We start from the raw sequence: 17,552 nt of genomic DNA on the forward strand, positions 1-17,552 counted from the left end.
CTCTTCTGCGATCTGTACTATCTGTTTACGCGGCCTGCCTCTTTTCCCTTGTTTCTTACGTGGTTCTGCTCCTTTACTCTATATATTTTCACTCGCCATTGGCCACTCTGATTCTGAATCAGCGTCGCTGTGTTCATTGACCGTCAACTTATCTGAGTTATCCGTCTTGCGAGGCTTTTTCCTTTCTACCTTTTTGTTTAACTCGTCTGAATCAGATAATTTTATCTGACATTTCTTATCCCTTCTTATTATGATTATCTCTCTTTTTGTCCGCATTTTAACTATTCCTGCGGGTGGCGCATTTATGTCACCATGACTATATCTCTTCTGCTCTTCAGTAAGTTCATATAACTCTTGTCGTAGTAGTTTAGGATTTTTCTCTTTATCCTCTTTAATCGGATTTCGAGACAATGCGTCCGGTGCCTTATTGGCCATTCCTGGTCTATAAGCAACGTCAAATTCATAGCCCCTTAATTCAGCTTTAAGCCTATCAAATCTTATATCTGGCTTCTTTGATAAGTAAAAATGTTTAAGAGGCTCATGGTCCGTAACCACTGTAAACTTTCTGCCAAATAAATAGGGTCAAAACTGCTCTTTTGCATATACTATTGCAAGCAGTTCTTTATCGTACGTAGAGTATCGCATTTCGCTGCCCTTTAGGCATCTAGAGGCATACTTGCACGGATTGTCTTTTCCTATTTTTCCCTGACTCAATATCGCCCGAATGGCATAGTCAGATGCATTCGTTGTCACCACAAATGGTTTTTCTAGATCGGGTGCTTTAAGTACAGGCTCGCTGCAAAGTGCATCTACGAGCGTTTTGAATGCTTGTTTATGCTGCTCTTCCCATTTAAACTCTTTTAGAAGTTTCGACAGCGGTTGAGCAATTTTAGCGTATCCTTTAATAAATCTCCTATAACATCTAAAAAATCTAAGAAATTGTTTGATTTTCATGGCCCTGCAGCCCTGCCAGTGCAAGCGTTATTGCTTTTAGAAACGTGTTCGGAGAATCCGTACAACCCATTTGCATTCTTTTGTACTGGTAATGCTCATCCAGTCCCGAAAACGCTGTTTTATACGCATCGTCTTCATGTATTTTGACTTGAAAAAATCCCTGCTTTAAGTCTACCACTTAAATATAGCGTGCTGTCGCCAAATGTTTCAGTATATCGCTCTGAAAGGGAAGTGGATGACAACTGCTCATTGTTATCTCGTTGAGTTGCCTGAAATCCGTTACTACCCGCCAGCGCTTTTCGCCATCTGGTCCTGTGTTCTTAGGTACGATCCGAAATGTTTGAGCTGTACGGTGACTCTGAAGGCTCTATTATACCTTGTTCGAGTAATTTCTTGATTTTAACTTTTATTTGCTCTCTCACAGCTGGCGGATATTTATACTGCTTCGTTACTATCGGTTTATCCGTAGTCGTGTTTATTTTATGTTTTAAAAGATTTGTTGCTTTAAGTTTTTCCCCGTCAAGTCCAAAAACGTACGGGTCAATCTCTATAAGCCCTCGCACATGTTTTTTCTCTTCTTCGTTGCACCCCGATATGTCGACGAACTCCATCATTTTGTCGACTCGCTCTTCCTTGCATCTTAGGACGTCTGGTTTAATGTTTTTTTCGAGTATTTGAGTATTCTTGTTGTCACAGCCGTCCTTATCACAACCCACGTTTCCCACAAAATTTTTCTTCGAACATGTGCAGCTGGTGTCGTTTCTTATCTCATTACCTAGTTTTTCATTCTCTTCAGGGTTTCCAGTTCCTTTAAACATCCGTACAAAGGCTATTTCTAATGTTTCTACGTCATCCCTATTGACGTCCGATGAGTCAGCTTTCTTCGTCGTCTTGCACTCTAAAAGGTCCACCACTGGGACTGGTACATTTATTATTTCATTTGATATATTTAGACATTCGGCATACATTCTACCATTATTGTTCGTTGCAATAAAATAACCGAACAAAATACCCTCTGTAATCTTTTGTAGTGGGACCCAGCCCACTTTAATTTTCCTGTGCGACTCTTTTATATACGTATACATAACTTGCCTCGTTTTCGGCACAATTTCAAAACTTTCTGATTCTCGTAGCAGAATTCTCCTTCCATTCAATTTAAGTGTGTTGTCTTCGGCATTTATCTGGCCGTTATACAACTTAAAAATATACCATCCTATGATTTCTTCTACCTCTATGGGAAACTCATGGGGGACTACGTGTAGGGTACACATAAAGTTTTCTAGGGGTAATCTTATAGATCTCAAAGTTTGCCAAGCTCCGTGCGTTACGCCTTTTATTTTTAATTTTTTCCTACTATTTACCGCTACTCCAATATCAAGACAATTCTCTTTAATTATTGACATTTCCGTGCCCATATCGGCATAAACTGTCGCACCTTTGTTTATATAAGGGCTTGTTAGAATTGCTGTGGGTGGTGTGAATCCTATTTCTGATAAATTTATTTTCACTGTGCGAGATAGCTGCTGCTCATCTTTTCCTTCAGCTTTAGAATTTTCACGCGTCGTGACATGAGTCTCCGATACCTTATGCTTGTCATTATCCATACCCTCCTCTAACACTCCTAACTTCCTCTCATAAATTCCTTCATTTATTGCTTTGTCATGCCCGACGATTGGAGATCGCGTCGAACATCCTGCGAGTTTAAATGCCCGGTTTTCGAGCTGTTTACCCTTGCACTTTGACTATTGAGATTATCTCTCCTATAATCATCCCAGCGATTATCCTGATTGCAGTATAGGTTTTTTTACCTGTCCCTAAAATCGTCCTTCCTATGGTCATATCTATTATAATTATGACCTACTTTTCTATTATTGTTACTATTTCAGTTATAATTATTACTGTTATTATTATTGTTACTATTTCAGTTATAATTATTACTGTTATTATTATTGTTATTATAATTGTTACTATCGTAGTTATATTTTCTTTCCTGGTAGCGATTCCCTTGGTTGTAAGGCCTTTTACTATTATTCCCTTGTTGTCTATCAAAAATCTTATCGTTTTCATACCGACGCTGATAATCATTATACGCCACCTTCCTATCATACCATCCGTTTTCTTCTATTGTCTTTTTTTTTGGTTCTTCATTAACAATAGAATTTTTTATTATTTCTTTTTTTGCATCTTGCCACATTTTTTCACATCCACTAGTAGAATGGGTGCCATGCTCTCGACAATACGAACAGTACTTTACATCAGCCACACCGTCCCCACGGGTGCGTCGCTACCGATAAGGCCCACCATGGCGTCATACCGTCTCTTGGCGTTATTAGCTCTTAATCTGCTCTTTTGCACTATCATTGAGCGGCGAAAGCTTAATTTATTATCTACAGTAATGGTAGCTTCAATAGCCTCCTCCAGCGTTTTCGGTTAGAAGCCTGCGACGTTCCAGTTATACGGTGCCTCTAATCCGTACAGAAACTGCCTTACTGCTTCACCGTCTGATCCTTTTTTCGACGCGTCTTTCTCGGTCCGCGTCAAGTATGGGCTTACCTTATGTGCCATCATTATCCCATTGTGTAGTCACTGGACTCACCCGCAATATTTCATAATTAATTCGTAATTCCATTGCGTGACAGTTTTAGGCTCCACTGCAAGTGTCTCTATTCCTCCTATTTTATTGAATCTTCGTGATAGAGCCGACAGAAGCTCGTCAATCGAATTAAATAACGATAATCACGTGCAGAATTGATCGTCTGCTATGCCTCGCAATTTGTTTTTCAAAAGTCCTATAAAATATTTTTTTTACTGAGCAGGTATTGCTCCCTTCATTATTTTTACCATTTGCTCAAATAAGGGGAACTGCACGGAGTCTCCATTATACAGTGGTATACCATTTACTGCGTTGTTTAGGTAGCCTAATATATTAAGATTTAAGCCTAAGGCGAACAGTACCCCTGTTTGTTGCCTAAAACTAGCAGAAAATTGCATTGTTTAATGCTGAGGGTTATCCCGTATGTTACTTTGTGTCCTCTGAAAAAATTTTGACTGATTATTTGTCGGCAGCTCGATTGGTCAGTCAAATACAGGGAAAAGGTATTCTGTATTAAGATACACGTCATTATGTTCTTCTCCGTATCCAAACCTCAGCCTATCTGTCCTATTGTTTGATGTATAGTAGTTATAATTTTTGTCAATTGAATGCAGAGGTGGCCAATCGTAGAATGGTAAAAAAGGTTGTTCACTGTTTGTATTTTCTTGTTCTCGCCATTTGGTATACTTTTTCTGTCAATTCGTTTTGCCTAGCCCTTCAACGCCTAATTGATAACGTTTCCTGTCCACCCCTATGTTTTCCTCAATCGCATTCTCTTTTAATTCTTATTTTTCTGGTGCAATTTCTAACATCTCTACTTCTGCTGTTTCATTCGTTGGCTCTGCTAATTTTGTATTAGGATTTTTCTTAAATGAAATTTTTGGTTTTATATTTTTAAATATCTTTAACATAAGAACTTGATTTTTCTTATCCATCTACTTATAGAGTGCATATGATTTGGGGTCGTGTTCAAGCTTAACCGTTATTGTATCTGAATCTTCCTGTGTCATGAAAAAAGTTTCGTTTAAACCATCATTACCGTTATCAATCCCTTCTCCGTAGTCGGACATCATTACTTTTTCCCCCCTTTTTTCTTTATAATAGAGTGATGTGAGCTTCATTACATTAGTTGATTTTAGTCCACGCACGAAGAAATAATAGAGAAAAAAGGATTTCTGTTTTATTTCCGATTCTGTATTTCTATTTTACTGGCTTCTAAAGCAAGTGGAACTAGCCGTATTCAAGTTAAGTATCATTTTTTGTACGTCGTTTTCTTAGCTGAACAACCCCGAGGGACAATAAGTATATATATTTGGGAGGATAAAAAGAATTATTACTTACTTTGACAGAAGGCACAAGACGATGAGCGCTAAAATACTCCAAGTCATCCTCTTTACCATGGTTCCTTTTAAAACTAGATGTTGACTCTTGACCTTTCTTACTCGATAGCAGCTGCAGGTGACTGCCATGAATTTTTTGCGCCTGTTGTTGCACTGCACTATGTGTGCTTTCCGATTGTTGCCCTAAAATTCCAAAATATCTCGTGTAAAAAAAAGAATTTTATTTCGCAACAAAACCTACCCCACACTTAGCACCAAAACTGTTACGTAGGATTCTAAATGTTTGAGGTGCTTAATAACAACGCGGCAGTTAAACTTAATTGATTTCTTTATTGCTATATTCCTGGAGGGAAGGCGCTTTGCGGTCCCGGGTGACTTATCGCGACTATTCTCCTTCTAGTCCGAACGTTCAAGAGCCCTGTGGCCACTGCTGCGAGCCTTTTTATGTTTTTTTTTTCCTTCACTTGTGCTTCTTCCTAATACTAATAGCTGAGGCCCATCCCACGTAGTATGTTCCATATACACTGTACGTGACACTAGTAATAATTACAAGTATTGTCAGTCCGTGTAATATTTGTTAATTCAATATGGCAGCCGAAAAGACTGAAAAAAGTTTATAAAAAGAAGCTTTTATTCCATAAATAAAATTATTTTTATTGCTACTTAACCAATTCGAACAAATTTTTTTTTTAATAAAGGTAAAAGCATACGAATCACTGAAAAAAAAGTCCAAACTGTAGATGGCGCTGCAAAAATTTACAAAGAACGGCGCAATTGACCGAAATTCGAAATACTTGCGTGATAATTTAAGTATGAACACCTTTGACGGACTTATTTTTACATAAATTAATTAACAATTATTTATTCAATTGCTTCGTAATAATAAAAAGCATCGTAAGTCCATGTGACAATAGTTCATTTAATATGTATGCTAAAAAGTCTGAAAAAAGCCAGGCTAGAAGATACGGTTTAGTGAGCTATATACATGAGTGATCCAATGTTTTTGATGGTATTCCTAGAAAAGTGGCTACAGCTGCACAAGTGTATGAATCTTTTGGAAGAGGCAAAAAAATATCTTTAACTGGGGTAAGTCGATTACTATTATGGATATTAATTTACTCATGAAAAGTGGTTTTATTGCATTTTTAATTAGATTCTTTATTTATTATCAAAATGGTTTTTTGAAGTCAGATGACGATTATAGAGTAATAATATACAGAAAGTAATGACTGTATATCAACCAAATTTATTTTGCCACACATTAAACTAATTAGATAAAAAAAACAAATAATAGGGGGGGCAGTCTTACATTTTATTTTGTAATGCATAAATTAATCTTAAACTACTTCGTAAGTAGTACAATTATTGTTAATGAAATTTCTCGAGGAACTCTTAAAAGTTATCCTACACTCCTGTATTTAGTTTATTGCAAAACATATCTACGAAAGCTTGCATTACTCTACTATTATTTTTCCATTAAGTATCTGAGTTATTTGATAAAAGCATAACAGATACCTTGTGTAACTTATGTTATTCAGTTTCACATTCAAATCACAAAACAGATGAATAAACAAAGAGAAAAGATGGTTTGCTTCATGTTTGTGCAAAATGAACTTGATCCACTCTCTATTTTCCGCTGTTTTTGATAATTGAAATTTTTTTTTTACACAACAAAACATACTTTAAACAATTAATAGAACTTATCCAAGCATAGTTATATTCTTTTAGAGAAACTGAAAAACTCAATGAAGATAAAAAAGATGTAACAGAAGACAAAATTAATGATATTAATGATACAGATGATTTCGAAACAGAAGAGAGATTTAATTTATCAGGCAATGATAGTTATCAAAACAATGATAATAATGATGGTTAATTGTTGTCATTTAATCTTTGGAAGTATGTTATATACAGTAATGTATAGTAAAAATCCATAATTAAACATTGTTACTTTTGTTATATAATGACTAGGTTTTATTTCACAAGACTATATGTTTTACTCAGGATTTGTTGAGCTACTATTTACTTCTCCATGAAAAAGTTATATTATATAGCAAATAAATGTTTTATTCAAACCACGAATCCTTAAAGAAAGTAGAGGGCAGTAATTTTTTTTTTCTTCCTACGAAATCTGCTTACTCTGTTGAATATGTAGAAAAAAGCGATTGAACTATTTTCGTAATACCATAAAAGTAACCTCTAATAATTATAATAAACTAAAGAATTAAAAAATTAATATCAACTTTATAATAAGTTAGCTTTGCATACATGTCAGAGTTGACCATTAATCATCATATCACTCAGAAGTATAATATAATGAACGATTGTAGTTAAATACAAATCTAATTTTTTTTAACACAGTTATTAAATAATATCCTTGTATCAAATGAAATTAAAGTTTTAATAAGTTGCCCATAAAAGCATAGGTTACTGTACTATCTTATAAGTTAAGTAATATAAAACGCATCTGAAGATGGCATGCAGCCACATTTTGACACTTATTAATATTCATAGTACATATATAATAACATTATTTAGAGGATAATCTCAAATGTTGTGCAATATTTATAAATGTTTGCCAAATGAGCCATTTTAATGGATTCTAGTAGCACCATCTACAGTTCGGACTAATTTTTCAGTGATCCGTATTGTCTTACCTTTATTAAAAAAAAAAAAAAAATTTGTCAAAATCGGTTGGGTAGAACTGAAGTTGTTTTATTTATCGAAAATAAGGACCTTTTAATTACCTTTTTTGCCATTTATTGACAGCCATATTGAATAAACCAATATCACTTAGATTTACAAAGCACTGTATTCCTACGTGGTAATTTAGTTAATAGTTTCTTATTCATTTTGGTAAGAATAACTGTGTCTAAGGTGTTTACACTTCGATTGTTATTAAAGTTTTATAAATTTCGGCCGACTCAGCCATTTCTTATGAATTGTAACAGCACCATCTATAGTTTAAACCAATTTTTCAGTGATCTGTATGTTCTTACCTTCATTTAAAAAAAAAAATTGTCAAACTCAGTTGGGTGGAACTAGAGTCGTTTTATTCATCGAAAAAAAGGACCTTTCATTTACATTTTCTGCCAGTTATTGGCGGCCATATTGATATTACTATTACGACTTGGACTCACAAAGCATTGTATTCCTACGTGGCAATTTAGTTAATAGTTTCTTACTTATTTTGGTGAGAATAACTGTGCCTGAAGTGTTTACACTTTGATTGTTATTAAAGTTTTATTAATTTTGGTCGATTCAGCCATTTTTTACGAATGCTTGCAGCACAGTCTACAGTTCGGACTAATTTTCTTGTAATCTGTATGCTCTTACCTTCATTTTAAGAAAAAAAATTTCGAAATCAGCTGGGTAGAACTGGAGTTGTTTTATTTATCAAAAAAAGGACCTTTTTTTAACTTTTTTTACTGTTTATTGGCAGCCATATTGAATTAACTAATATCATGTAGACTCATAAAGCATCGTATTCCTACGTGGCAATTTAGTTGATAGTTTCTTATTCAGTTTGGTAAGAAAGACTGTGTCCAAAGTGTTTACACTTCAATTGTCATTAAATTTTTCTCAATTTTGGTAAATTCAGCCATTTTACATAAATTCTAGCAGCACCAAATACAGTTTTCACTAATTTTTTAGTGATCCGTATGCTTTTACTTTTATCAAAAAAAAATTTGTTCAAATTGGTTGGGTAGACATAGAGTTATTTTATTCATGGATAAAAAGTGCTTTATTTCCCACTGTGCAGCGGTGGAAAAAAAAATACACGATTTAATAGTTTTAAAACTGAATATCATAATCGACATGAACATCATTCAATAGAACAAGTAACAATCCCAACGTTTGAAGACCATGACAAAGAAATACTAAATATAAAAAATTTTGAAGCAAGAGCAGAAAAAACGACAGAAGAAAAGTTAAAAATATTTGCCGACATAATTACAGGAAAGGCATGATAAAAAAATTTTAACAAATAGCCAAAGAGCTCGCAAGAAAATTTAGAAAAGCAGATAATATTATATTTAGCCAGTCGAGGCATGACACACCTACCGGAGAAAGCATTAACAGCTGTATCGAAAGCCAAAATCTTAGCAGGACAACTAAGATCTGACCTCAAATTTGCAGGAGAGGAAATAACATCAACAGAAGAAGAAATCGGGAGACGTTAAATGATAATGGCTGTAGCATTTAATGGTAACATTATGTATTATGTAGAGATACCCTTGGTAGCAAAGTATGACTTCGATCTTCTTAGAATATTGCTGCTACCGATGGAACAAAAAGAGTTCAACGAAACAGACATTGTGGCCTACCAACAGCCAACATACTAATTTGTGGCTGTAAGCACTAGTGCGAAGAGTTTTGCAGCAATACCGTAGGAAGCGGTTAAAGGATGCAAAAGAATGGGACGAAAGCGCATTTGCACACTGATGAAATTAGCACATGAAGTAGAGGAAGACCATCCTTGTGAAATGAAATTAATCCTAGGCTACACAATAAAAAACCCAGAGGACTACCCAATAATATTAGTCAAACTAAAAGGCACTTACTGGACGCGACTACATGCAAGAAACCAGCATGCTTTAAGCACTGTGGGGGAGGAGAAGACACACGTGCAGTGTGGGCATACAGAGCATAAAACATTTAAAGTGATAGACGCCGAAGTTATAAATTTATCAGAAGATTGCGTGGCTTAAGCGGCAGAAGCTAGATTGAGTCTGGGATCAGAGGCGGGCAAGAACGAAATAGTCAAACTTAAACACTCCAACTTTAATTGAAGAAAAATAATACAGAGCATAAAAGAAATAAAAGGGGACAAATTACGGAAACTTATGGGTATAATGATAAAAAAAGACGGATAACAGAAACTCGGCAATGATGAGCATGGGGCTGAAGGAAACTTAGAGACGGACACAAAGCTAATGGATATAGTGCAACGCGTGCGCAAACTCTTGCAAACACAAGGAGAATTATCCGATTGAAAAGAATATACGTAGGTAGCAGCCGATATAATGTTGAGCATGGTGGCAGGATCGTTCGGGTTTTTAAAATGGGGGGGCCCCTTTATACTGAAACTTGCTAGAATGTTCGCAGTTAGACAATGCAGAGGCAACACAGAGAGGGACGGAACTACGACAATGAGTCCCTCAGTGCTTGAGCCAACATCCATCGAAACGCAGAGGACTCTGGACCTATTTAACAATGTAGTAGTCATCACGGAGACATACTCTAAGGGCCAAGGGCCTACATAAAACATATAACGCAACAAAGCGATGAAAAAAATAAACAAATTGAGAAGTATGTGACACGCTAGCCGGGGATTACGACTAGCGTGTGTGTGTATTTTTTCCTTATTCTTATTAGTTATTTATAGTAACACTAAGTACAATATTGTATTTAAATTCTACTAGGGAAAGGGACCAGGATTCAGCTGGCAGTGTACAGTGCTGATTGCAGCAGCACGTAGTGCAATATAGCAAGTATCGTGGACTAGCTTTTTATGACCTACGTAACGACACTAGTCTGCTGCCACTACAATCAGCACTGTGCACTACCAACTAAAATAACACATTGCATATAGTTGTGAACTGAGTGTTTAATAAAATCTACGTGATTACTAAAATAAGATTATAGTGGCACACCACAAGGATGCTCCCTCTGATGTGGCTTACTAATTTGTTTGTTGCTATACTCTAATAGCTGTATACGCGATATCCTTCCGTAGGGGTGCTTCGGGTTGACTCTATTTATATATTTAGGGATAGGTAGTTATGGAAGGACTACTTTTACTCACTGCATGCACAGCACAAGATAACTTGGCATCACCTACCATTACAATATTTCGGCCGGACTAATCCTTTTGTTCCCGGCGATGCTGCGTGCGTCACGGGCAGCAGAGAGCTTGGGCCACCTGGTTAATGTCGTCAAGTGAACGAGGTTGTGTGTTGGCACTAGCTTGCAGTGTTGCGGCTACTTAATGGCTCGGCAGGCGAGAGTCTCAAGTTGCCACGTCGTGCAGCACCAGTACTAGCCTCGCAGTGCGCCCAAGTGTCTATCCTTGTCTCGCTGCGCAGGCGCAACGTACTCTCTACGGTCTGCCACACACACTACCCGACACGGCCTCACCAGTCGACCACCGCTACCAAGCTACCTCCCAATACACTGACAGCTATCGCTCATGGACCTACAGCCTACTTTCATGATACCTCTTATATACACATTACTAAGGTGCCTTTGTAGGACCATGGGGGGAGAGTCAAGCCGAGCTCTTAGATTGTTTGTATTATTACGGCCTCCGGGCCTTGTATCAGGATTCCACGTGTTGTACTTAGTAAGCCACTTGCACGAGAGAGAGAGAGAGAGCTATCTTTGAGACTCTCGCCGTTTATTCGCGGTGATAATGGCTTTGTGACGTGCTTATACACACCTTTGATTCGCCACGTCACAAGTATTAAATATCAAATAATATTTGTATGAAAATAATATTATAATGCTGATAATAACAATTTAATAAGAATAGTATTGTGATAATAATATAAACCAAACGGTAGTGGCAATATTGTAAAAATAATAACAGTATTAATAGTAATAAGAAAACAAAGGATGAGCGCCAGGAGACGCTCAACTGTATCGGGGGGGGGGGGAACGTAGTTCGTTTAACGAGATTGAGAAAGATTTTTTTTTTTAAATAGGTTATATCAAGGAAGTTTTTTGATCTTATTATAGTTAAAAAAAAAAGTAAGAAAATAGAAATTGTAATTGTTGCTTTAATAATAATAATTGAAAGAATGGTAACAATAAGCTAGCAAATAGAAATGAGCACCAGGAGTCGCTTGACTGTATCGGGGGGCGCAGTCCGTAGGACGTAGATAAGAAAAAACTTTTTGTTCCCTTACTACTTGTAATAGGAAATTAATATGAATTTTTTTTTTTATTTAAAATAAATGACAATAAATATATCTAGTTAAAATTATAAAGTAAACAGCTTACGTGAAATAACAATGTATATTGAATGTAAAGTAATTCTAAGCAATTGCCCAACTCGCGGCAATTCCATTTATAATTATATTATAAGGAAAAACGCGCACATAACGAATATTGTTACACACTTAGCACACAAAAAAAGAAGACTGAATGGAAAACAAAAAAAAGAAAAAGAAAAAAAAAGCAAAATATTAATGTGAAGAGTACAGCGGTTCTCTGCAATCGAATGAAAGGATAAGTGTGGAATGCCACATAAACAACACAGACAACAGCATACAGCACAACACACACATGCACTACGGCAATCAAGACAACTGGCTCAACACACCATAAACTGAAGTCAGTGTCGTCGAGGGTGAGAACGTTGCAGCCTTGGACGTGTTACGTACAATATGCATGGCATTTCATACTACCCCCCTTGGCAATGGCGAGGCGATCTCAGCAAGAGAACATTAACAGGAAGGGAATGAGATTATATTAGACACAGCGAGCCTCTAATTGGGGCAGTCAGGCAGTTTAAGGGGTCCAGGTGAACCAAGGAGATCGGACAGACCAAGGGGGGTACACGACAAGCCTTAGAGGGAAGCACACGTGCTACTTTGCCTTTCATTTCGGTATCTTGAATAACGCTCTTAATACAATCAGTGTTGGTCAATATCTCGACGCACCTCCTTACCTATATCATTCTCACGTAAAAATGTGATGTAGTGTCGAAGGGACTGTTGCAGAACAGTTGGAGGGGGTGCGGTGCGAGGAAGTGTAGAAGGGACTGCAATACTGGTGTAGCACTGCAGCATAATGTGACGGGATGACGTAAGGTAAAATGAGGTATTCGCTACGTGCACAAGCTGAAAACGCGATCGCAGCAATACCTATGCTAATATGTAAAACTAAACGATATGTTTGTCTTCTGCTCGCAGACTACTAAGCGTTTCTATAATCAGAAAGTTATGTGTTCATACATCAACAACCATTATAAGGATTAAATTTTAAATAAAATTATAAGTAGTAAGTACATATTTTACTCATGCATGTTCATTTTAAAGACGCAATGAAATAAATCGTATACTGTGTATTTTTTAGGGTTTTTAGCTGGGGCCTGATCCTCTAAGCGTATCGTATGAACGTGTGTACATACTGTGATAACACGCCGGTATAGGGCTAATGGAGCTCTCTGATTGGTCAGAGAAGGTCTGTGTTTACTACATTGCAAACTAATAAAACGTATCACGTATCACACAGTACACGAACTTGAGTTGAAGTAATACTCAAGCGCTTATAGTGCTTGTAGTACAAATTTTGTCTTTAGTTATTCACATAGGATTGTACCACTTGAGACATTGTATTAATTCGTGGTATAATAAGCACAGAACCTTTCGTGTATCTATCGAGGTGCTGTGTTCCTGTAGGTATCAAGCACATATCGCGAATATTGGCATCTGCTGTGCCCGACCAAGAGTTCTCGTTCTCCCCTCGGTGGCGCTGCTTCGAAATTGTGCACGTAGCGAATAGTGGGACAACGCAGAAATTGCTGGGTATAGTAGGACAAGAGGAGAAAATCATAACTGGTTAATACATTTGTCAAAAAATATCCTTGAAAAAGTTTTCTTATATTTATCTCTTAGCTAGATAAGACTCCCAAAATTGATTGTAGTAAACGTTCAAGGGAGAATGAAAAAAATATTTCATCAAGCTGTCCAAGCACTTATTTGATGCATACGTCTTAAACGAGGCACTTCGCCCATTTTAGATGTGACACTTAAGTTGACTATCAGGATGATATACCAAAAATAAAATTTTTTTCGTACGTTCAAACTAATTATACGTAAAAATATGACACTTGAAAACAAGTTTTATTTATTATATCTTATAAATAATAACTTCGTCATGAAATATAGCCTGTACTAGTATACCCTTATTTTCTGCAAACACTATGTACAAGTAGGACGAGGCTTATGATTGCTGTCCTACTACTGTATTTTTTTTTTTTTAAACTAAGTAGTAGTGGGACAAGTACTTGACAAGACCAAATTCTATTTTTAACGACTGCGATTTCATGCTTTTTACTGTAGTAATCGTGTGAGTATCATCAGTCTAATCTTTAATAGTAAAATTAAACTTTAACATGTCTGTAGAATTAGTAGTTAAGTGAATGAGAGCATTGTTACCTGGTAAATAGACATAATTTGAAACCACACCTTAATGCAATCTGTATTAATCTATCCTACCCAATGTAAAAAAATCAATTCTGCAGAAAAAAATGTATATTTTTAATAATTAATTTTCATTAAACTAATATTTGAAAAAACTGAACAAAATTAATACGTCTAAAAGTTGTCAACAGAAAAATGCAGGTATTAGTTTACTCACATTATATTTCCGTTTGGTATTTTAGCCTTTAAAACTTGCCTTTTATCTCCACGAAAGAATCAAATAATTTTCCTCTAAAAAATATATTCTCTCTAACCAATCTTAATTTTAAGATCAAGAAAAAGCAGCTAAGAAGGACGAACCCGTGGCGGTTGTTAATAATTTGACACATTACTTACAAAAAAAAAAAAAAAAAAAAAAGCAGTAGGTTTTAGTTAATAAACAAGAAAAAGAAGCAAAAATGCTAAAGAGAACGAAAAAAATCCAAACAAAAAGTTTCAAGAGAGTAAAAAACTGTTAGGAACAAAAAAAAATCTACCTAAAAATTAAAAATCAAAAAAAAATTTTAAATAAGAAAACTGAAATGTGAATAATGACTTAATAGTACAGAAAATATAAAAATGTTTATCTAAGCTAGAAGACAATAAAAAAGCATTAAGTACGTGTGAAGTTCATTTATTGCAGAGTAAAATAAAAAGAAACAAAGAAAAGTGTTAAGATCTTAAAAACAAATTATTATTTTAAACTTGTGTTCACTATTATTATTTTCGTAGTTTGTATTATTAATAATTATATTATTTAGTTAGTGTTGTATTAGACAATATTTTTTCTTTTATTATAAATGGACATAGTAAGTAGAGATTTTGTTATATCGTTAAAAAAAATATGTATAAAAGATAAATCCCTATTGATCTATTAATTTTAATATTTATATACTCTCAAAAATTATATTCATATAATTGACCTTATATAAAAAAAAATTGTGTTCTAATATATGCAAATAACATTATCATGTACTGTCTCACTACTACCACATACAGTGTCCTACTACTGCCGTATTCCTTAAAGACTATGTCCTACTACAGCAGATTTCACGACTTATGATAAAAATTATTTAATTAAATGGATAATAAGAAGTACAGTCAATAAATATTGTTTTCTTAAGTTAAGACCTATATTTTTAATTGAAAAAAAAATTTAGGTGAATTAGCATTAGTGGAACTTCAAAAGTAAGAAATAAATATTTTTTACTTAAAAAAGTGTCCCACTATACCCTATTTTACCTTACAGAGAACTAGTGGGACAAGCTAAGGGAAAAGATAATATGACAAATTCACTTCCATCACTAATTTCCCGAAGGTCTTCAATCTAACACCGTTTATTTACTCCGTAGTGCAAAGTGTGCTTACTTATATATCAAAAATGGTTTACCACTTTAGGTAATAGAAAGTATAAGTATGGTGACGTGCGCCATTAGGTGAGATAACTTTAGTTAAAAATTTAATTGTCAAGATGTCAAAAGAGTTTAGGATAGTTCTACTCCTGAACTAAAAAAAGTAGATTTTATTGCGGTAAAAGTGTATTACTGAAACTGTCAAGTAAATAGCACGGCACTTCGACGAAAAAATAAAGGGGTAGTCTATAAGATAAAATGTTCTTTTAAATAATTGATGATTACATATCATACGTTGATACATTGCAGGTTGATGCAAGAATCAAAGATAAATATAATCCATATATTAACAAAATTTCCTTATATTTCCACATATTAAAGTTTTTGTTTGTTAAAATGTATACGTATATATGTATCTGACTTAGCCCCCTCCCCATTTGTTCGTTAGTTTTAATATTTCTTCGATACGATTGCAATTGTAACATAAATTGAGTACTATTTACGGTACCTTGAATATTGAATTTGACAACAATCTTTCCATGTCCAGTCAATTCCAAATAATTCTCCCTCCTCAATTGTTTGTGGTAGACGTTGATGCAAAGTTTCGGGTAATCTTAAACCTGATATACCTCCGATAACAGATATAACACCCAGAAGAGCTAAGGGCAATACTAAGTTATCTCTACCCTAAAAAGACGTTAAGAGTTAGAAATAGTAACTTATTTGTAAATTTGATAATTACGTTTTCATTGCTATAACTATAAAAATGTCTATAGTGAGGCGTATAGGGCTAATAGCGACAGTGAGAGTTTTTTATATACAATGAAAATTGGGTCTAAATCCATTTATTGTTTACTTACCATTGGTAACTCAATAGTTAAGAATAAAGTTGTGATAGACAAATTTTAAATAAAAAAAACTTACACCAGTTTTTATGTTACAATAAGATCTTTCTTCCTCTGTACTATATTATTTCTATCCAGAAAGCTTAAAAAGTGGGAGAAGCTAACTTTTCTTATGAACAACAAGCATGTCATCAAATAACATTTATTTTTTAAATATTTTAAGGCCACTCAATAATTGCAATGGACCAAACAATTAACAAAAAAATTAATTTCATAAATAAAATAACAATAAAAAACACTTATTTGTGTAACAACGAGAGATAATTGTAAACATAAAATTTTTTTAATTTAACAGAAAACTAAACACATTAAACAATTTTTTTTTTATTTTTATCAGATACTCTATTGGTTCTTAAAACCTAATCATGGAGAAGTGTGAGGTGCCGTTTGCAGTACATCGAAAACTGAAAATTAATAAGTTAATGCTTGAAACTGCAAAATAACAGAAAATTTTGTATGAAGCTTCTATTCCACTTCCACATCTTTATCCTGCGTCTTTACAAATAGTTTGTTCTTAGATGTATTAATGTGATACCATAGTGTAAGGTTATGATTGCTAAGAAGATGCATCGATAGGGAATATCAACGTTTAAGCGAGAGCAGAAGTGCGAAAGAAGAATAATTACTGAGTGTTCAATAACTTATTTATTAAGCTTTTGAACATACTTCTGAATAAGTTTAATGTTCCAGCACTTGGTCATGTCCCAACAGTCACTCACTTGGCTAATTTTTTCAGTATAATTTCTCAAAACATAGTTAAATCAGGTAGTTATTTATACAAAAATCAGCTACTATTTTATTATAAATAAATTTAAATACCCAACTCAAAATAGAATGAGGGGTTGTAAAAGAAAAAAGTGACTGACTATTAGAACGTTTCGTCTGCTTAAGTGAGTAAGTACTGGAGCATTCTTTTTAGTAAGAATTAAAATAATTTACCATAGAATTTTATTACTAAATTTAGAATTCAGAAAAAATATGCGTATGGACTATGTACGATTTTTATGTATTGTCCGTTGTTGTTAAACCGAAATATATGTACGCCTGTGTGTAATGTTGTTATGTAAACGCGGCACATTACTTAGTCTTGTCGTGCATACGTCTGAAGAAGGCACTGTGACACTGTAACAGCTGTAATAGTCTACACAAAATCTTATAGGATATCAAATAAAACTTCTTGCACGATAGTCTATATCATATCCTACACGATAGTAAGC

At 34.7% G+C, this 17,552-nt stretch overlaps 1 protein-coding gene across 1 annotated transcript in view; it reads right to left on the reverse strand.

Moving 5' to 3' along the window:
* Positions 1 to 17,552, reverse strand: part of CarT (Carcinine transporter) — a 1,715,434-nt gene that overhangs the window by 156,158 nt on the left and 1,541,724 nt on the right. The window contains exon 10 of the mRNA XM_089592391.1: positions 15,939 to 16,117. Within this exon, the coding sequence (XP_089448517.1) occupies positions 15,939 to 16,117 (179 nt within the window). The remainder of the gene's footprint in view (positions 1 to 15,938; positions 16,118 to 17,552) is intronic.

This window comes from Copidosoma floridanum, unplaced genomic scaffold, assembly GCF_036245765.1.
Source record: "Copidosoma floridanum isolate Cflo_tuat_1 unplaced genomic scaffold, Cflo_Japanese_pri ptg000016l, whole genome shotgun sequence".
NCBI classification, from domain to species: Eukaryota; Metazoa; Arthropoda; class Insecta; order Hymenoptera; family Encyrtidae; genus Copidosoma; species Copidosoma floridanum.